This window comes from Lampetra planeri, chromosome 11 (genome assembly GCF_965212315.1).
Source record: "Lampetra planeri chromosome 11, kcLamPlan1.2.h2, whole genome shotgun sequence".
In the NCBI taxonomy this organism is placed as follows: Eukaryota; Metazoa; Chordata; class Hyperoartia; order Petromyzontiformes; family Petromyzontidae; genus Lampetra; species Lampetra planeri.
In genome coordinates this window covers 14900263-14922597 of record NC_136117.1, presented here as the reverse complement: position 1 = coordinate 14922597, position 22335 = coordinate 14900263, and the positions used below count along the sequence as shown (strand labels likewise).

At 53.8% G+C, this 22335-nt stretch overlaps 1 protein-coding gene across 3 annotated transcripts in view; it reads right to left on the bottom strand.

Moving 5' to 3' along the window:
* SRPK2 (SRSF protein kinase 2) overlaps positions 1–21172 on the bottom strand; it is a 28721-nt gene extending 7549 nt beyond the window's left edge. For 2 of the 3 annotated variants that reach the window (XM_078598990.1, XM_078598991.1), the window contains exons 1-8: positions 10140–10258; positions 8134–9180; positions 3082–3206; positions 2653–2761; positions 1856–1943; positions 1345–1432; positions 945–1051; positions 313–504 (exon numbers count right to left, since the gene is read on the bottom strand). In XM_078598990.1, the coding sequence (XP_078455116.1) occupies positions 313–504; positions 945–1051; positions 1345–1432; positions 1856–1943; positions 2653–2761; positions 3082–3206; positions 8134–9089 (1665 nt within the window). In that variant the 5' untranslated portion in view covers positions 9090–9180; positions 10140–10258. Of the gene's footprint in view, positions 1–312; positions 505–944; positions 1052–1344; positions 1433–1855; positions 1944–2652; positions 2762–3081; positions 3207–8133; positions 9181–10139; positions 10259–18746; positions 18783–20232; positions 20306–20903 lie in introns of those variants that run through there. The other variant, XM_078598992.1, reaches the window with a different exon arrangement.
* Between the last annotated feature and the right edge of the window lie 1163 nt (positions 21173–22335).

Genomic DNA, 22335 nt, shown 5'->3' with positions numbered 1-22335 from the left:
ATGGTGGTTATGAGGTAGTGTGGTGGTGGTGGTGGTGGTAATGAGGTGATGCGGTGGTGGTGGTAATGTGTTGAGTGTCCTGATGGTGTGGTGGCCGTGTGGTGGTGCTACCAAGCTCACAATGGTAATAGGGTTGTTGACAACACCGCGGTACCTCTACTGACGACAGAGGTACCGCGGTAGAGGTGGCACCACATTGCACGCTCGGGTGGCGGCACGACGCGATGCGGTGCGATGCAGTGCGATGCGGAGCGATGCGGAGCGATGCGGAGCGATGCAGTGCGATGCGGTGCGATGCGGTGCGATGCGCACCCCCCTGAGCTGCGGTGCGGTCGACACGGCGGAGCCGGAAGGGGGCGGCCCCCCCTGCTGCTGCCACTGCGTGGCCTCGGCCGCCAGACGCCGCACGTAGGCGTCGTCCACGCACAGCAGGATGTTCTCGGGCTTGATGTCTGTGTGGATGATCTTGCACTTGGTGTGCAGGTAGTCCAGACCTTGAAGCACCTACGCACACGGTAGCCGCCAACAGTCGATATGATGACGTCTCTGACCCGCACGCTTTCGCACCCATAATGACGTCTCTAACCTGAACGCTCTCTTAACCCATAATGCGGCACAATCCCAAGGCGGATTTTTTTGCATTTTTTCCGCTTTTTTCCCGCTTTCTTTGCTCACGATTACTCAATCGGGATTGCACGCAGCAGCAATCATCATTGTCCTCGACTGGCAAACTAATGCCCTTTCCCAGCCCAGGTGCAGAGTCAACTTGTGCCACACAGGGACAGCTGCCACTGGGGGTCCTGTGGAGCGTGTTGATATGAGATGCGAGATGCAATGCGCTCCGAGGTGACCCGGCGTGTCACAGGAGGACGGCTCTGTCGAACACAATTCCTGATTGTTGCTGCAAGGAGCCAACGTGAGGGTTGACGTTCGGTGGACGTCACCTGCTGGATGATGCTCTTGACGCAGGGCAGGGGCAGCCCCTTGTAGTTGGACTTGATGATCCACTTGAGCAGCTGGTGGCCCAGCACCTCAAACACCATGCACACGTCTGGGAGCGGCCACGCATGGTCAAGGGAAACCCGCACGGCCAGCGCGCGCGCAACGCGCGCTCGGAACACGCGTGCGCAAAGACAAAGATCCCCCCTGTAGCCTTCAGACCGTAGGAGGCAAGCGCACCATCGAAGGCTGGCACGGCACACGACGAGGTGGTGTGGCCAACGCCACGTCCGGCCACCTTTGTCTCCCCGGTGCTAATGTTTACAATCAAGGGGAGGCCTAGGTCCGGTCCAAATCAACCATAGGGGCGATGTGCGGGGGGCGGTGGGAGGTGGAGGAGGATACGGAGGCCGTTGACCCCAGACACCTTGAAGTCGTCCACCAGCTGCACGACCTTCTCCCGGTTCGGGTCCTTGGGGTCGCCGTCCCGCACCTGCAAGCAAACGGCGCACGCACAGACGCTGCGAGGCGCGCAAACGTGCCGACGGTGGCGCCGTGCGCTGGTGGTAGCAGCGGAGCTACGAGGTCCTCGTCTCATACTCGACTGGTGCTGTTGGTGGTGGTGATTGCATCATGAGGTGGTGGTGTGGTATAGAAGCGGTGGTACCTTGTGGTGATGGTGCAGTGTGGTCGTATCAGCAGTGTGGTGGTAGCGGTGCAGTGTGGTGGTGGTGCAGTGTGGTGGTGGTGCAGTGTGGTCGTATCAGCAGTGTGGTGGTAGCGGTGCAGTGTGGTGGTGGTGCAGTGTGGTGGTGGTGCAGTGTGGTCGTATCAGCAGTGTGGTGATGCAGTGTGCTGGTGGTGATATCATCCCGGCGGTGCCGTGCCCCGTGCCCCGTGGCCGTGTTTCACTCACGCATTTCAGCAGCTTGATCTCGTCGAGCGCCGTCTCCGTGTAGTGCGGCGCGCTCTTCACCACCTTGAGCGCCACGAACCACTTCACCCTGCCGGGGGAGAGTGGGGGGGGGTCGGCGGGGAACGCGGTGGGGGGGGGGGGGGGACCACTCGGTCAGATTCGCCCCCGCAAGGAGCGGCAGCGAGACGCCTGAACGCCGGCCGCTGGCGCCGAGGCTGACCCGCCGTCACGCCAAACGTAAACAACATCAGCAACGTGGCCAGCGGCGAGACCATTCAGGGTGCAGTCTGCAGAACAGCAGTACAGCCAAGGGGTAAAGGTGATAATGCAAATCAGTGTCGTTTTTAGACTAACAATGGACTTTTATCGGACCCTTTTTTCTCGTCTCAAGATGACGAAAAGAATAGCCTCTACTCTTTCGGGCAACATGTATCTATTTGGTGCATGGAGATCTTAACTCCTCCTGTATGATTGCTGGAAAGAGTTAAGCCTATTCTATCTAGGGCAGGCCACCCTATGGACAGTCGGCAATGAGAGACGACAGCAGGTCCAGATCCAGAGCCTCTTGGACTGGGGGGAGCGGGGGGGGTAGCAGTAGAGCTGGGGTGTGGGGGGCCACCGTAACGATGATGTACCACTAAGGAAGGCAACTTGGGTGGGCAAAATGGACATTTGGTGGTGCAGGGCTCACCCAAGGGCCCACCAAGCACCGGACCTGGCCTCCAATGCAAGTCGTGGGCAAGACCATGGGCGTGTGTAAGAGGAGGGGGGTGGCGGGTGTGCTCAGCAAGACTCACTGCATGTCCCAGCAGAGCCACACGGTGGAGAAGTGGCCCCACCCCAGCTTGCGCACGACATGGTAGCGTCCGTTGAACAGATCCCCAATCTTCACAGGGTGGTAGCCCCCTGTAGCGCACACACGGTACACAAACCTTCCCCTTACCTGTACCGCACCATCCTGTCGGTAAGCTCCACACACAGCACACAGCTCTCCCTTGCCTGTACCACAACACCTCCTATTCGCACGGTTGGCTTCCTTACGGTGCGAAAGAAGTTCAACATATGCACCACAACACCATACACATACACACCACACGCACGACACACGACACACACGTCCCTCCCTGACCGCGTCCTGTCAGGTGCAGCAGATGCTGCGCATAAGCCGAGCGCTGGCACAGCGCACGCATGCACGCACACACGCACGCACACGCGCACGCACGTACCCTTCGTGTAGTCTGCAGGGTCCTCCTGCTCCTCGTCGTCAGAGCCCACCAGCCCCTCGGGCTCCGAGTGGCCCTCATCGCCCTCCTCGCCTGGCTCCGGGCTCTCGCCCCCCCGTGCATCAACCCTGCACACACAAAGACAAAGAACCCCCTCCCGTGTAGCCGACACAGAGTGTTGGGGCAAGTGCTACGAGCGAGCTCCTAGGATGGGGTGGTGTGGACAGCCAAACTAACGGCTGCCTTCATGTCCCCCAGTACTTTTGTTTACACACTGCATCAGGTACTCATTTAAGGCCGAGTCAGTCTAGGGGAGTCCTAGAAGCGAGTTCAGATATTCTCCACCGGTTGAAATTTAACCCAAAAAAAACCTAAATCGATTCATTTAATTCGTTTCTAAGAGTTAATTGAATCGCTGGGCAGGCCTACAACAGCTCTCTGATATATTTTCGGTTGCTGAAGCTCACAGAAGGTGCAGCGAAACGTCGGACATCGTGCCGAACAACAGACATCCAACATGGCAGGACCCGAATACACATCGGAGAGGCAGACAACCCTACCGCCAACAGCCATGCGATAGCAGGGATACACACAGCTCTCTTCTCTCAGTATTACTCCGGTTTTTCCCTCCACATGTAGAAACATCACACGTTTAGAGTATGTGGCTACTATAAATGTCCACGTGATAAGCCACTTTGTTGAGCTATCATTTGTGATAGCCAGGTCGATTTTGAACAATAGATTTTGTGCTCGGGCCGACAGTGAGTGACAGTTCAGTCTGTGCACGGACAGCAGTAAATGTCAGGGTCAAGCCGGGAGGTCAAGCCGGGAGGTCAAGGGCACGTGGGGCGCGAGCCGTCTCGCCAGACTGCCGCCCACCGTGCACCGAGCCTGCTACCGTCTCACCCGGAGCCAAACTAAACCGGCAGGAGTGGTTACAATCCGGTTCCCGGCCTGTGTCAATCATCAATCAGGTTCTCGCCTGATTAATCATGATAATGATGGCGATGAGGCAGGTCTGCCTGGCAACGAGCATTCCCATCTCTAGAACTGGTTCGAAATCTGCCCGGCGGAGGGTTTTATTTTTTGTTTTACGACTGAAAGGATGACGCAAACCAAAAAAGCAAACAGCTCTTATCTTGTGGTGGTTGACCCAGGCTGTGTCCTGGCCTGTCTGGCTTGAGCATAAAGTTATGTTAGCGGCGATAATAATAAAAAGAATGTGTGTACACGCGCTGCAGCTCTCTTGACAATCCACTGCTGTCGAGATCGGGTACATTATTGGCAAACTGGCCATGGGGTAATGGTAATGGTTATTATTTACGCAGGAAAGTGTCGCCAAGACTCAAGACTCTTTTCAGGGAGGGTCTTGCTAAACTGGGATGTTTGCCAGTCATAAAATATATTTTTTATAATTCATAAAATAATTTAATTCACAGTCCTATGTCAGTCCACTGCTGGATGGAGGCCCCCTACTCATTGTGTCAGTGAGGGGGTTAGAATCTGTTTAGACATCACTCGCTACTGCTAACAGCCACATCCTGGAATTAAACTTGGGTCGCCGGGTTCATCGAGCAGTGTGCTAACTCACCGAGCCACTGTTCCCCGGCGCTTACTGAATATGCCGTAGCCGAGAGATGCAACTACAAAGAGGAAGTTTGTGGGCCCGAAGAAACGTTCACGCTGGCCAAAAACAAACGACAGGAGCGCCATGAAACTTGTCTTCGACAGCAACAACGACGGAACAGGAATCTCAGCATAGTTCACGAGTCAGGATAACGCCGGCACTCTCGACACGCGCTTGCGACGACCGCCACCAGCTCCAAACAGCTGAGATCTCGGCATTTTTAGCACGGGCAGCAGAAGCACAACAAGGAAACGACGTGGCGTTGAGCCGTGCCAAGTTTGTCGCCATGGTGTTACGGTGAGGGCTGCCCGACATGCGCGCCTCAGGCACCTCAATGTAGCAGGAGGCAATGACTACTACACTGTACTGTGATTAATCTTGTTGTTATTATTATCATTAAGCTAAATGTGCAGTGGACACCTACGGGCCACGATGATGATGATGAAGCTCGTGTATCCAGAAAATCATCATCTCACGACTCTGTTTTCTTTTCAGGAGATTCCTGCCAAGTCATTCTCAGCGGAGGGCGATGTTGCCGTTTGTAATCCCGACGGAGTAATTTGCGGTGTCATTTTTCTACATTGGTATTATTTGCCAAGATCAAATTCGGGGAGGGGGGGGGAACCCATGCAGAAGGGGCGGAGAACACAAACTCCACACAGAAACGGGCTCCAGTCGCGACTCGAACCCAGGCCCCTTTATTGCCGAGGCACGAGCGTTACCGCCGCCACCGCCACCCTGCTGCCCAAGTGTCAGCACGGACGAAGCTGGTGCGCACGCGCAGCCGCCCTGCTCTTCCTGCTGGTGAGCTGGTGGCCGCCGCAACGCTGCGTGCGGCACGAGCACAAGTGCGGCCACGTTGTTATCTTGCAATGCAAACCAGGAGGCCATTCATGTCACATTTTTCTGTTTGAAATGGGGTCACTGCGTCTATTTTTAGCGCTCTCCACGATGGCCAGGGCACAGGGCTGTTCAAACTACCCGGCACAAACCCAGACTCCTGGACTCTGGAGTCATCACAGCCCCACACCTCCATCACCTGCAACCGACCCCGCGCACACCCGACAATGGGATTCAGAGCGCCGTATGATACCCCACGTATCATAGGAAATAAGTCCTTTCGAAACGGGAGAATCTCAGCGGTCAGGCGCAGCTCTTCAGGCACAGCTTTCCAAATCTGTGAGGGCTGAGCACCGAAAAAGGCAAAACGCTTTTGCCGAAAGCGTGGCTACCTACACGGGTCTCTCTGTAGGCCTTGAAGCTTGTGTCAAACGACCTGGGACACACAATGTACGCATGTTGAACTTCTTTCGCACCTTACGTAGCCAACTGTGCTAATCGGAGGTGCGGAGCCGTTTTTTAGGATGCATTTTCCCCCGAACCGAGCAGCACTGGGTAAAGAAAAAAGTAATAAATTAAACGACAACAATTATCCCCGCGTCTTGCCTCCCCACCCCCCGTCTTAAGGGGTTACACTAAGGACCAGGCATGCAACGACACGTCCATCCATCTGTTAAAATCGATTCCTTTGCTCGGGTTAAATACACTAAATTGTGCGAATCACCTGCTCACGACTTATTTATTTAAATTAAATGCAAACCACGTGTAAGAGTTGTATATAGGGCAAGATCACGCTCAATGTGCCCGAACTCACGTCCGATCTCGTACACTAAGCGCATGAGACTCGATTATCTACGTAAACCAAGACCGACATTACATGCAGGCGAGGAGATCGGACGAAACCGTACGAATGAGACCAAACGATAAAAACAACACAAACACTGGAAAGTGAACAAGGAGACGTATAAAACGTTTGAATCACAACGTGTGATCGTGAAGATCAGCTGGCAGGCAGGGTGAATATTTACACCTTCGCAGCAGACGGTGTCGGAGCCGATTGCTCAGAAACATCTCGGTTGGAAACCCAAGCTTGGGTTACAGCCGCACTCTATTCCTGGAAGTCTGCCGTCTGCAGAACCAAGGAGCAGGGCAGGGCCCTGGAAAACGCCCGAGTACAATCAGGACAACCGCTCCGTGCAACCGCTCCCCATGCCGCAGCAGCCACTCGGCAACTCCGCCCAACATCGGCAGTGGCAGCAGCGTCTGCAGTAACGGCGGCAGTAGTACTACCGCCAGAAGTAACTCCGCTCAACAACAGTAGCAGGAATAGCATTGCCATCAGTAACAACAGCATCCAAAGTAGTCACAGCAGCAGTGACAGCGATGGCAACACTATCAGCAGTAGCGCCATCGGAGGCAGCATTGGCAGCAGTACCAACAGTAGCAAGAGCAGCATCATCAGCATTAGAAGCAGTGCCATCAGCAGCACCAAGAACCACCAACTCGTCCGTGCTCCAATGGTTCAGCTACTCAACAGGTTTTAGCTCCTGGCAGAGCCGGGTCAGCTTCCACGGGTACCGGCGACCCCCGGCGCTCACCAGCGGCACGTGTGGTACCACGCAAAGAAGCGGCTTTGTCGCACCATGCCGCGGCCGTTCCCCTCGTCAGCCGATGGCCGGCGTCGGCGTAACCCGAGACGGCACCCGAACGCTAACCCGACAGACCGAGCGGCGGAAGTCAGAGGGCCCGTCCTTTCAGCCGCCCACTTGCCACGCTCGCTCTGACGTTTCCCCGAGGGAATGACTCGGCGCTGCCACCACCCGTATGCTCCGGGGACTCCACCTACGGGTGGTGCCGACCCTGGCATGGTGGAATCTGGGACGGGAGCGTTACATTGGCACGACCCGGCGGCCTACCGAGCACGCAGCACTGCGGTCGACGCGAGAGAAAGTCTCCGAGTGTGTGCGGAGTTCACCGGGCGCACCACACGCAAGCCTAACCGGGGGATGTCTGGGTAATGATTTAGTTATTACTGTTGATAATTACGATGGCGGTTAGGATTGCGTTGGTACACTTCCTAAAGGTGTCGCTAATAATTATGGCGATGACAATCCCTGCTCCTTATGATGATACACATGGGTGAAGATGATATCGCTGTAGGTTGACGATTATGATACAAGTAAATGATTTACAGCATTCTACAGCCGGTTCTCAATCCACTACTGGATTAAGGCTTCCCCATGTCGTATTGACCAGGAAAGTTGTTTCGACCATACTTCACCACACTGGATCGTGTGGTGAAGTATGGTGGCCGCAAATCAAACTCAGGTTGCCGGGTGAATCCCGCTGTGCGCCAAACACTGCGCTACCACTCCTCCCTCTCATACAACTAAATTGTATTTTAGAACGCGATGACGATGATAACAAAAGCCAATCGCACGTGCACACACACGCACAAGCCACTGCACACTGCCACCAAGTTACCAAAATCTCAACACACTGCAAAGCGGATGCAGTAATTGAGGGGTGGGGAGCCGTCATCCCAGCCGCTAGCGCCTGGCCTAGCGGCCTCGTGCCGTTATACTGACCTGGCCCCTTCGTACCCATCGCACGGCTCCCACTGGAAGTCCCAATCAATCGCTTCAGCCGCTGCTGGTGCCGCTCCGTCCACGTGGCATAGCGATAGCTCCATTGCCGATTCCAGGGATAGTTCCATAGCATGTTCCAGCGTCGATTTCAGCGTCGATTCCAGCGTCGATTCCAGCGCCGGTTCCAGCGTCGGTTCCAGCGTCGGTTCCAACCCCGGTGACGGAGACAGAAACGGTGACGCGGCGCTGGTCAGAGCGGGCACCATAGCCGCAGTGCTCAAGTCCTCGTTCCGTCGTTCCCAGAGCTTCTCCCCGGCGTCGTGGGCGTCGAAGCGGCGTGACAGACACCCCCAGTCTTCAAGGTTCACCTCGTCGGGCTCCTCGTCAGGCTCCAGGTGCCGCATCGACGCAAACAGCATCTCAGGAGGGTCCAACCAGAAGTCGTCGGCTGGCTCCGATCGGCTGCATTCCGGCGGTTTCGTCTCGGGCCGGTGAGTCACCGCGCGTGCCGGGGCCGACCAAGTAACGGGCCCAGTCTTGTGCAACTCGGGGGCGGCACTCGGCTCCGGGACCGCTGCGGGATCTGGGTCCGGGTCGGCATCTGGGCGGGTGTTGGTTTCAGGGCCCGAGCCGGGTTCTAGGTCCGAGACGGATTTTCGGTCCGAGTCGGAGTTTGAGTCCCCGTCTGTATGCGGGACCGCGCTCCTCGCCGCGCTCGGTTCCGGCTCCACGGGACCGGCTCCCGCGGCACACGGCTCGGCGGAGGCCAGCGGCGGGGGCGTGCGCGGAGGCTCCTTGTCCGTCGGGCGCCGCTCGTTGGGAGGCCCCGGGGTCGAAGGGGATTCAAAGTCAAGCGTGACCGGAACGCCGGCGGGCGCCCCCCTCTTGCCCCCCGCCAGACGGCTCAACAGCGCGCTGAGCGGCGGGCATCCGTCCAGCAGCCAGGAGAGCGGCATTGTCGCGAGACGAGATGCGCTTGGCTCCCTATGCCTCGCCGCGCCTACTCACAAATCTGCCCGGCTCCGAGCGTCGCTCGCCGGCACGCATCTACAAACAACAACAACCACAATGACGACGGCGGTGGCGGCGGCAACAACAACAACCAACGCCGACCTTTCAAGTGCCAACGCACTGCGCGAGCCCCGTGACCTTCCGCCTCGTAGGAAAGTTTTCAAAAACAACCGCACAACGTGCGGCACTCCCCCGGGGAAGCCAATCCTTAAACCGAACCGTGCCGAGCAGGTTATTTAAGTCTGACAAACTAAACACGCTGCGCTGCGATGCAACGCGAGCGGGGAATTAACGTTGGCTGGCGTACGCTCCCGTCCCAAGGCAGCACACCCAAAACCGCAGGGCGGCCGTGGCGACCGTATCATTGGCCGTGGCGCCGGCTGCGTGCGCGAGCAGGGAGCCGGGGCCGCCCGTGCCTTCGAGCTGCCGGCCCAGGGTGGGATCCGCAGCGCAAGCTCCGACACGCACGTCCACATTCCGCCTCGCAGTGCCCTACGAGGCCACTTCCTCCTCTCAACGATGGCAGGCACCGGCCAAAATTTCTCTCCTCTTGTTCAGCAAAGTCTCGGCGCTCTGTGTCACGCCGTGATAATCGCGTGCCGAGGCAGCGCAGCTTTCTCAGCCAAATCAGCAGCTTTGGTCAGCCGTGACAAATCGCCCAACTCGGTCGCACAAAGCGCAACTAATCAATTGCCGTTTCCCCCACGGAAAGGTTCACTACCCTAGTTTATGATGGGCAACGGCACTGTTTATAGGGTACAACCACACATCTCGTTACACGTAGACTTGGACCCCAGATAACATTCTCCACTCAATTTTGAACCCGATGATAAATTCTCTCTCAACGCAGCCCAAAGTGACCTTTTTGTCCAAGTTGAACAGGTCCGCCACGGCTCGTCTTTCGGGTTTACAAACTCCGCCGCCGATCCCCCGCGAGAGGGCCCCCGATGAACAAAAGCGCTCTCTCTCCGGTTACGACAACGTTTACGACGTACCTTGCGGCGCGCACACTTCACGCAGGGAACTTCTCAGCCGGCCGCCACCCCGGCACACTCTACCCACGGTTCGTCGTCGCTCGCGGAGAGTGGGGGATCCCAGCCCAAGCTCTTACCCTACCCCCCACCCACCCCAGCCAGCACCCAATGAGGTGGCGGCCCAACCCCTGGGTCTTCTGGTCATCCCACCCCTCCCACCACTCAGCCCACACACTCACCCATTCACTCACCTACTTATTCTCACTACCGCCCCACCTCACCGGACCAGTCGCCCACTCGTCCACTCGGCATCTCATCCGCTCGTTCGCCTACTTACTTTCTCACCCAACCATCGCAAACCCACAACCCCCAGCGTGGATACGATGCTCGCAGTGTTTTGGAGTTGACGAGAAAAGCGGATTTTTTTAAATCTGAAAAGCAGATCCTCAAGATCACTGCTCAAAGTCTACTTAAAAATTACAATGTTGACAATCGTACTTTTGATTTTACATTTCGCTCAGTCAAGTCAAAGTGACTTCCTGCTCAAATGAGCATTGAGCCAGTGTTCATTTCCTGTTTACAGGCCCGAGCCAGTTGTTGAATTTCCACATTCCTATGGTGAGGGTAAGTCTATTCATATGACGAGCACTGTTGCCTTCCCCACAAGGTGGTGGTAATATAATTGTATCGTCGACCCTCGAGGTACGATGGGCTGAGTCAACCTGGACCCCCTTACTAACGAGATATTCCATGGAGAATATTGAACGAAATGTACCAACCAGCATTAGAACCCAAAAACATTTCGACTGTGAGCCAGCCGCTCGCTCTACCGTGGAGCCATCTGGTCAGGCGACCTGCTACTTTATTTTGATTAAATGGCACTTTTTTTTTCACAGTATACCGTAGTTAATATGAGTTGGCAATCTGAAGCTCTTACCATTTTGCTGGTGTGCGCTCTACTGATGACATCGAGGCGTGGACCCATATTAGCACGGCGAACATCAGGACAGTTCGTACCAATAGGACGTGGTGGCACAAATTGACTGTCGATCTCCAAATCTAGACCTCACACCGACCGACCAATGGATGAACTCTTCTACTCGATCTGAACTCCAGATAAGAGTCAAACAAACCATGACCTCCGCAGTGCTCCTGTCCATCGACGCCTCACGACGCCACGATGCTCTCCAATCCGTTTGGCTCTGCCGATTTCTCCGCTCGCTCAATTAATCCCCTAGAAGACATCACCCGCTAATGATGCGGGAGACAGGGCGAGCGTCGACCAAAGACAAAGATCCCCTAGAGAGACTATTAACAGGCCGTTGCGGCAAGCGCTGTCAGCGAGCAGCATGTATGAAGGTGGACACGGTGCATGAGGGGGTGGGTGGCCAGCACCACGCCCGGCCGCCTTTATCTCCCTCGTAGCGATGTTTACATACTGCACCAGGTACACATTTCCAGCTGAGCAGATCTAGAGGAGGCCAAGGCCCAGTTCGATCATTATCACTTGGTGTTAGCCGTGAGTGGGAATACAACTCAGATCTCAGGGTGCGAAGCACAGCGCGCTGATCGCTACGCGACCGCTCCCCACGACCAGCAGTGGTCTTACAAACACACTCAAGAGAGCCAAGGCAAGCCGCTCATTCAACGCGTGAGCATTTCGATTCATAAAAGAATCTCAACTGCTGAGTAATTCTTTCACCTTTGCGGCCGAGGTGTTTTACCCTAAGGGCATGAACTAGAGGCCGTCATAAACAATAACTGCTGGGCATGACTGTGTGTGGCTGAGTCTATGCTAGTGGGGGGCAGTAGTGTAGCGGTTAGCGCTACGCTGCGCCACTAACCCGGCGACTCGAGTTCGATTCCCGCTCACGGCCAAAACCAGTGACGATTATCTGAACCGGTCCTGGTCCTCCCCTAGATCGATTCAGCCTCAAACGAGTAGCTGGTGCAGTGTAAACATTGCCACTAGGGAGACAAAGGCGGCCGGGCGTGGTGTTGGCCACCCACCCCCTCGTGTGCCGTGCCAGCCTTCAAAGGTGCTCGCTTACAGCACTTGCCCCAACAGTCTGTTAAGGCTATACTGGGGGATCTTAGTCTTTGTGTATGCTAGTGACTTTGTATGTGTGTGAGCGGCTGAGTGTGAGAGTGGTTGAGTGTGTGGGTGGCTGAGCATTTAACAGGCATTTGTTCAATCCACTGCTGAATGAAGGCCTCCCCATACATGTTGTTTGACCGTACTTCGAAACGGCAGCTAGTGTGGTAGACCCAGTTCAGATATCACTCGCTACTAATGTTAGCCGTGACCAGGAAATGAACTCTGGTCACTGAGTTCATAGTCGTGTGTGTGAACCACGACGCCACTTCTCCACCCCAGCATTAGCATCAGTAATTTGCACAACCTGCAAATACCTGATTGCGAAATGTGCAAAATGTGCAATTCAATGCACCTTTCGCAAGCTTAAGAATTAATTTTAATCGCGCGACGACACAACATCTTTACGAACCAAATAACCACCACTGATCCAGAACAGACAGCCAGGCCAAGATCAAGTCTGTTCTCCTATAACGCGGTAGTTGCATGATAATAAATAATGTATAATATAGGGTAAAGCACAGTCCGCAATAACACGTGAAATGCGTACACAGGACGAACAAAGACTGAGGCGCGTGGGGAGCATCAAGAAGCATCCAGCAGCATCCCACTGCCGTGTGTCATGATGCTACGCCGAGGCAGCCGTACGACCGCTTATCCCTACTCACGCGACGCAGTTCCGTTCACTCAATCGCGTTATAACCTATTCGCGTCCGCGTTATGAAAAGTGTGTTCCCTAATACATTAATCGCGTTATATCCAATTCGCGTTATGAAAACTATGCGTAATAGGAGAACAGACTGTACCCACCCTTTAAACAACACCGAACGCACGGGCACGGTCACTTGACTCGCCGGCACGGCGAGAGAGGGGCTAGCCAGAGGTGGTCACGCTCTGCCCAACCCCGAGACCCCAGCAGGACACACACAACCGTTCGGTGGCCCCAACGCTCATCACCTTGCAGTCCTATGGCCTCCCAAGGGTGCACGACACCTGCCGCGCGTTTTCCAAAGACAGGCGCCACAACGATCACGAACCGACGCCGCCCCTCCAGTGGGGGCATGAAGATTTAAATAACGACAGGAAGGTCGTGACTGCATGTCGCTGGAGAGAAACCTGGGGCAATGCCGAACGTCCCTAACGAGCACCAAATCGCCAGCCCAACGGCAGAATATCCCGGTCTCAACTTACCCAGCATCAGAACATTGCCAACAGATGCGGCCATCTCCTATACTGAAGGAAAATTAAGAATAGCCCACGGTGCCACTGTGGTCACCGACCTCAAACCATGAAGCACACAGCAACTCCGCTGCCAAATTCCATAATTCGCCGGCAGAGTTACAGATATTCACCAGGAGGCTGCTCCTCTCCTGAAGCTGTCCACTGGCTCACTCACCAATCTCCACGTGATAATATACACGTTGCTGGTCAACTCTTCGCCACAAGAAAGAAGACCGCAAACAATGATTGCGTGCCCCCTCCAAACCTCCACCACAATGCCCCACCCCACACCCCAATGGCCCGTTGTCTAAATAAAAAGCACACGCGCTCGCGGAGAGCCCAATGGAAAGTGAAGCCGCCTGTCACGCGTCCACGTGGGCCGCGGCTTGTGACCGAGCACGTCGGTGGCGACAGGTGGCCCAGCTGCTCCGACGGCACCAAATCAACAAGCGGCGACGGACGCTGGCACCGCCAAGGATTCACCGCCGAAGCACGGCCTCGGGTAGAAGAGATGCGTCACGTTCCACTACCGGACAACCACACCACCACACAACACACACCGGCCTCAAAATAGCTGGGACGGCGTGCTGTCATGCTGCTCACGGTACCAAGAGAGGGCTTGCTGCCAAGCCTGCCACGGCGCACGCTTTCTCGTGACGCTACAAGTGCCTTCCACGAGCTCGTGTGCGAGACGTTGCTCGATTCAAATGCAGTTGAATGTCAATCAATGACAGGTTTACGACTTAACAAAAGAAAAGACGTTGTCACATTCGTCATAAACACTGCTGCATTGACCCTCAAGGAAAGTAAGCGGGCTCGAGCAGAAGGCATCGCCAGATGGGATGATGGCCGATGGATGAGACCGGTGACGGAATGACAGCCTCGGGAGCACACCCAACAGAGAGGACGATCGCTGTGAAGACCGAGTGATGAGATCTTCCCATGTGCGGCAGCTAGATCATTTGTGCTATCGTGGGGCCATGTGGGATGACAGCGGCGTGGAGAGGCCTTCACCCGGCAGTGGACTGAAAATGGCTGAGGATTATAAACGGATATCATCAGCCGATGTTAACGGCAATGAGTTGTTTTGGAGAAAGCCATTGTCTGAAATGTTCTGTTATACATTTTGTCTTGTCATAATTTATATTACAATAATTATAACGTACAGCCCTTTGTAAATCCACTGCTAGATTCAGGTCTCCCCATTCAGTCAGTCACGGGGATTGGTTGACCATAGTTCACCATGCGAGTCAGTGTTGGGTTGGCGAAGGTGGGTGTCACGGGACCGGCTCTGATGTCGCCCGGTACTTTTGTTGGCCATAGCCGCGAATTGAACTCGGCTCACCGAGTTCGTAGCGCAGTGCACCAACCACACGCACCGGCGCTTGTGTCGCGAGTCAGTGCGAATGGCGAACGCAGTGACTGTGAAATTAATGCTGAGACAACACTGCCAACAGGCCCTTGCTTGCTTATAGTATTGACAAGAGTCAGAGCAATTGCTTTGGCTTGTATCACTCCCACCAAACAGCAAAGATATACGTAAGCAAACCGCATTGTAAAAAGTGTGAGCACTTCAGCCAAATGTATCCAATCTTGATAAATCAACATTATGGCATGAAACGTCGTTTCTGGATGATGAATCGGGCAGCACTGCCAGGGTGTTATGTACACACTGTGCACGGGTGACTCAAAATAAACCCATAAGCTCTGACTGAACGCGACCGCTAGGGACGCAATGCAGGAGAGCACGCAGCACTGACACTGCCACCAAGACAAAGATCCCCCGTATAGCCTTAACAGACTGTTGAGGCAAGTGCTGTTCGCGAGCACCGATGAAGGCCGGCACGGCACACGAGGGGGTGGGTTGCCAGCACCATGCCCAGCTGCCTTTGTCTCCAAAGTGGTGATGCTTAAATACTGCACCAGGTACTCATTTGAAGCCGAGTCGACCTCGGAGTGGCCCAGGACCGGTTCAAATAATAGTCACTGGTGTTGGCCGTGATAGAGAATCGAACTCGGGTCATCTGGTTCATAGTGTAGCAGGCTAAGCACTGCGGCACCGCTACCCACTGACACTGCCACCACCACGTGCGTAATCCCCCAAACGGCACTGCTTCGATCCTGCTATTACTGCACCAGCTCACTGGAGCAATGGCGCTGGATAAATCGTCACTATCAACAGCAGCAGTGGAAACCATTATAAATCCACTCCCCTAACTGTAACCATTTCTCAGGATCATGCGATGCAATGCATATCACTGCTCCGTCTCCTCGCTGGACGTCCTCCCGGTCACGCTCCTTCCCCCTCGACCACCGGCCTTCCCGGATTAATAAAGGGATGGAATCGTGTCTTGAAGACAAGTTTAAATACGTCACCTTGGCGTTTTCCCCCATTGTCGGTGACGAAGACATCAACAAGCTGTTGCCAACGGTTGTGTGATCAGGAATGTGTACAAACGCATGAAATGAGGAGCAACAAGTCACAACATCACAAAAACCTTGCGGTGGCCTGATCATTCTGGAAACGGTGGCAGGGATTCAGATCTGGATCTCTGTACGTTGAGCGCCGTCGCCGCCTCCGCCCGCACGACAGCAGCGACACCATCGACCGTACCGCGGCAAGACAACCGACGGTCTGCGAGCGGTGGGTCATAATTTGGGCATACAGTACATCCACGTTTCCAAACCTGTCCGGCTGGCAACGAAGAAGGAAGAAAACCGGCTGCCGTGGGGCCATTGCTGGGCGTGAGCGCTGACCTTTCCCTGAGCAGCAACAACGACCCGGGAACACCTACGCCCTTGGCTAGAGGTACCAGTACTAAACATACTGCTGCTTTACCTCTGTACATGACCCACAACACTGCACGCGCATAAATATAATTGCCAAACCGACCAATGGAGAGATGTTGACTACCTCGCCTGGTATACAGGAGGCCGTCGGTTCGATCCCAACCCTGACACCTGTATATTTGGAGTTTGCATGTTCTCCCCGTGATCGCGTGGATTTTTCTTCGAGTCCTCCGGTTTTTTCCTCCACATTTAGAAACATGCGTATCGAGTATTTGGCCGCAATAAATTTCCACGTGATAAGCCACTTCATTGCGATATCATTTGTGGCCAGGTCGCTTCTGAAAAAGAGCTACAGTAAAATCTGATTATTTCGGCATCTGATCATTCGTAATTGAGCATACTTCGGTGCAGCTGCGCTCTCGGCATATAAACAGTATCAGTACTCTTTGGTTCTTTCGGGAAAGTCACGTAGGTAGAAATCAAATCAAATAAATCACGACGTTTCGATCGCAACACAAGCAATCTTCATCAGGTGGAACAACCGCAGCAAGAAAATGCTGAAGTAGGCGAGAGAGCTGCCGTGGCAAGAGGTTATATAGGTAAGAGAGGGGGGAGAGAGAGGGGGGTGGGGGAGGGAAGTGGGAAGCTGAGTGTGGGACACTGGGGAAAAACAAAAAATGTACCGGTACTAGTAAACGGCAGGTACGATGGAAACAACCACAACCAGTTAAGGCATTACCTGGTTAATAACAGTATCAGTCATTCGCCACGATCAAAATTGCCGTACCGAATGGTCTAATTTCAGCATACACGTGGAGCGACGCCGTCCACCATGACCAAATCAATGACTCAGTCTGGTGGCGGCGCGCGTGGTGAGCGTTAGTGCAGACCTGTTGCTTTGTTTGTGCACTCTGTGCAAACCAACCCTCTGAGAAACGTCATCTACACCTACATCAAGAAGTAACAGAAAGGAACTGAAGTATAAATTCCTTAGTCTGCGAGACAAATCCAAAGTTTTGGATAGAACTGATGCAGGTATGTCAATGCGTATCGTGTAGGAAGAGTTTGCAAAACAAATTTGGAAAAAAAAATTGTATTGGGGCAGGAGGCACTGGGGAGTAACATTGTACATAATTCGGACTACTGGATAATTTGGCAAGGCCAGAGCCCCATGTGTCAAATTAACAAAGGTTTACTGTCCATATAGCTCAGTTGGCCTTACCTAGTGAAATAAAATAGTTAAATAGTAGTTTATGTAAGAGGTAGGCTGCTATTAGTTAAACCCTTTCTACCGTGCACTACTTTTCCAAATGAATCACAGCGCTGTAATACATTTTGGGGGGAAAAATTGGAAATGTTTCGAGATGCAATTTTTGCTTTGAACTTCGGTAAGCGGAAGGAGAGTTTAAATTTGACCGTCAATTTGGTCAGGTGGGAAGGAATCCATTGGGACTTGACTCATCACCCTGAACAGCGATTAAATTAAACCATTTAAGCATTGAGTCAATAAAAACCATTGTATCCTTTATTCTCTCAATTTTACTATCTTGCTTGAATCGCTTCTCATTCTCTCCGTCTCATTTGGACAGTTTGTTCCCTTGACTTGCCTACGCTTAACATCAATGTATAATTAGCAAAAAAATATTAATAAAAGATAATTGATGCATGTGTCGAGCAAGAGAACAGGTTTGAAATTGATCAATCGAAGCATTGTCACATGTTGAGTGTGCACTATCAAAATGATATATATGGAGGAAATAGTTCACCACCCTATGTATGTACGTTGAACATGGTAATCGGACGTGCGAAATTGTCAGGATGTGTGGTCACGATGCGATACAGAAATCAATTAGGTTTCATTGTTGTCGAACTTCACTGATAATTATCTACAGTGACTTCAACTAAGATGGATCAGAAACATCTTCATCCTTACACATGTTACACGTATCTAGTCACGTGTGTAAGAATGTGATTTGATGTATCGTCAGCATGAGAATTAAATGTGTCACATGTCTAGTAACATTACTACCTATGCGTGAGGTTGAATTATGACATCGTGTACACAACTGATGATGGACATTGCCCGTCCTCTGCGAGTGCACACATAGTGTGTGTGTGTGTTCATGTGTCAGTCATGTGTGAAGAGATGAAGACATTTCTGTGTGGGACTCCCACAGAGCAATGCTGCACAAGACTACTTTCGTCTCAGTTTTCTCTTATCCACACTCGGGTGTTTGCCCTTTACCACGAGCCCTCCATTGCAGTCAAACTAAATGTTTTGATTCGAAGTACTGGAATTTAGCTAAAGTTGGTTAAAAGTTCAATTTAACATGTGTTTTGTGCAGTCATTGATCACCGTGTTGAGACAATCGAGTAGCCGCCCTGAAGAACCCAGTTAGTTTGTTCAAACCCAGGTCTCAGTGGTGGTGGCTCAGTGTCTCCGATCCTCTGAGCCACCTGGCAACCTTGGTAAGAGAGTCAATGCTGTGGAAGCAAGCACGGGTGAAATGCGGTGGCCTGACCTGTCATCGTTCCTGCCACTGTCAGAGTTGGCGACCCTGGGAAGACAGCAAACAATCAGTCAGACCAATTCCACGTGCTTACTTAACTAGGAATTATCTCAGTCAGATTCATGAAACTGGCAAAGGTAAATACAAAATATATTATAGAATCCAATAAAATACATAAGCGGTCAAACCAACTGGCAAGCAAGAACGTTCAAACCGCATGGCGCATACCGATGAGCAAGGATGGCTATGCATGGTGCGAAAGAAGTTCAACATACATATGTACAACCAGCAACCATTGCCAACCACAAGAAATTACAAAATTATCCATAGCTCCACCAGCACCAACATAACTATAACCACCACCAGCACAACCACCAAAACCACAACTACCAGCATCACCCCAGTAACCAGAACCACCACTAACAAATCCACCACTAGAACAACCACGATAACCACTAGCAGTACGGCACAACCAGCACCACCAAAACCATTATAACCAGCATAGCTACCAGCCTCACCGCCAGCACCGCAACTACCACACACTCACGAAGAACCAAGTAAAATTAATCTGTTTCCTTAAACCAAGGAGCCAGCACATAAATTATATAATTCACCAAAAAACCTTTAATACCATGCAGTAGGAAAAACAACCATGCATTTGGCGAGACTTATGTGAATCTTCATCTAATCATATCAAACATTGTTTCACGATCGGAACCACCAACAACAAAGCAACCACCACCACCAAAACAGCACAACCAGTAGAACCACCACAACCATCAGCAGCACCAAAAGATCCCCCGTGTAGCCTTAACAGAATGTTGGGGTAAGTGCTGTTAGCGAGCACCTATGAAAGCCGGAACAGTACGCGAGGGGTAGGTGGTCTGCACCACGCCCGGCCGCCTTCGTCTCACCAGTGGCGATGTTTACTACACACCGCTGCCCCAGGTACTCATGTGAAGCTGAGTCGACCTAGGGAAGGCCCAGCACCAGGTAAGATACTCCTCACCGGTGGTGGCCGCGAGCGGGAATCGAACTCAGATAGCCGGGTTCGTAGCGCAGCGAGCTAACCGCTACACTACCGCTCCCCACGACCACCACCAACACCACAACCACCACTACCACCAGGACCACCACCACCACCAGGACCACCACCACCACCAGGACCACCACCACCACCAGGACCACCACCACCACCAACACGACGACCAACAACACCAACACGACCACCAACAACACCAACACGACCACCACCAACCACCACGACAACCAACACCACCACCAGGACCACCACCACCACCAGGACCACCAGGACCAACCGCCGCCTCTTGCCAGCAGCAGCCGCCAGGGGCAGCGGCCTCCCCCATCACTCCCGCGGCCTTCCCGCGCCTCCCGCCCCGGGCGCGTCTCGTGCGGCGGAGGCGCTCAGGCAAGAGCGGCGCCATCGCCCCCCCTTGCGCGATCGACCACCGCCTTCGTCGCCTCCTCCTCGTCTCACCTCCTCGTCGTCGTCGTGGCCACCTTCGCCTTCTTGGGCTTGGCGCGCTTTTTCCTCGCCTGGATGGCCAACACTGCAACGGCGCAGACATCGGCGTCAGTCAGTCCGCCTCATTGCGACACGAGCCGCTGCCGTCAACTGGCGAGGCCCAGTCCCACGCTTCACGACGCCGGACACTTTATCGACCCCGGAGCGATGATTGTGCCCGGTAAACTCATCCCTCTCGCATGGGGAATGCAAGCCTCTCGGCGTGACCACGACGACACTCTTGGTCGCCCATTGTCTATCCACTGCTGGACGAAGGCCTCTTCCCCACGCCGCCGTCGCTAGCACCATCCAACTCGCTCCGCCTGGCACCCCGATCCATCTCCACGGCGGCCGTCCTGTCTACGCCGCCTTTCTCCCCTGGCCGCCACTCCGTCGCCAAGTTGTTTATTGTTTGCACGTCGTGGTCTAATTGCACGGCAGACGCAAAGGCGCGCACGCACGTCGGGATAGTTGCCATCTCCCCTTGCGGCTCCCCTAGGATCCGTAGCCCCTAAATCCCTGGAACCTCCGAGCTCCCAGGGCCCTCTGACCCCGCTACGTCCCCAGACTCCCGCCGGCCGCGTGGGTCGCCTCGGTCTCCCTCCCTCCCTCCCTGCCCGCCCGCCCGGCGCACGCGGCCTCACCTTTCCTGGAGCTCATGGCGATGATCCTCGCGTCTCTCTCAGGGCTGCTCCCCGACCAGGGCCGGGCGGATTAACCCCCTCGCTCCTCGCTCTCGAGGGGTCCCCTCGCCGCGTGCGCTGCCGCTCAAGGCCCCCTTGACGCCGGGCCCCTGGGGCTGGACGTGGCCGGGGTTTGAATGCTACGAGGGGGGTGACGACCACGACGACGACGCCGCGCGCAAGACGCCGTTTCCGCCGCCTGTCCGCACGTGGATCCGGCTGGGGGAGTGGGGGCGGTTGGGTGGGTGGGGGTTCTGGGGGGGGCGGTTGGGTGGGGGGGGCTGGGGGGTGGTGGACCCCCGATACCGACCGCGGCCACGTGGGGGAGACTCCGACCTCGTGGTCGGGGGAGGCCTCAATGGGCCTCGAGACTCAGCGAGGGCTCCTCACGAGAATGTGGTTATTATTATAATTGTTGGGCAATTACAATTAAACAATTGTTTTGGGAGTTTGGCTTCGTGTGAGACTAAACCAGGGAACCTGGAGGATAGCGCGGTTGGCTACGTACGATGCGAAAGAAGTTCAACACACACGTGCATACACATGAGAGGCGTAACACACGAAAAGCCCACAACAGATGGATTCAATAATCCACGAGTGTTGCCATCGCCTGCCCATGCTTACAATACCGGGGAAGTCTTCGTGATCGTTTTTGCACAGTGTTGGTGTACGGTGCTTTTTCTGCAATGTTTTGCTGTCTTTTCTTGGATCTTCTGTTTGCACTTAGTCACATAGTCTTTAAGATGTTTTCTTGTTCATGTTTTTCAAGTTCATTTATTAGGTATTGCCCTGTGAGCCATTCGGCTCTTGAATCGGGTGCAACCGCAACAAACAAAAAAAACATCTTAAAGTGAATAGGTGACTGAGTGCAAACAGAAAATCCAAGAAAAGACAGCAAAATATTGCAGAAAAAACACCGTACACCAACGCTGTGTGCAAAAATCCCAGTGGGATGCAAGTCAAACAACCAACAACAACCACAAGACAACTTAGATTAAGGCCATCAGTCTAACTCTGTACTACAACAAACAAACATGGCTAAACCAATACACTTTTCGAAATCACCAAAATAAAGCCATGAAAGCAATGAAACAGTGATCATAGGAACTGTGACAGAATATTCACAATAAATGGTATAAACAACATATACTACCAAAACCCTGTAGCGGTTGCACCCGATTCAAGAGCCGAATGGCTCACATGGCTATACCAAATAAATGAAACTGAAACAGGCCGTGGTAATATGAAGACACACAGAGCAGCAAATATCACGTCTACATCTGCCAAACAGACTAATGCCGCAGCTCACTCTGGCGAACGAGCCTCTCTCTCTCTCGCTGCGATTTCGCGCCTGGACGACCCCCACGTGGGGACGGGCCGGGAGCAGCGAGCC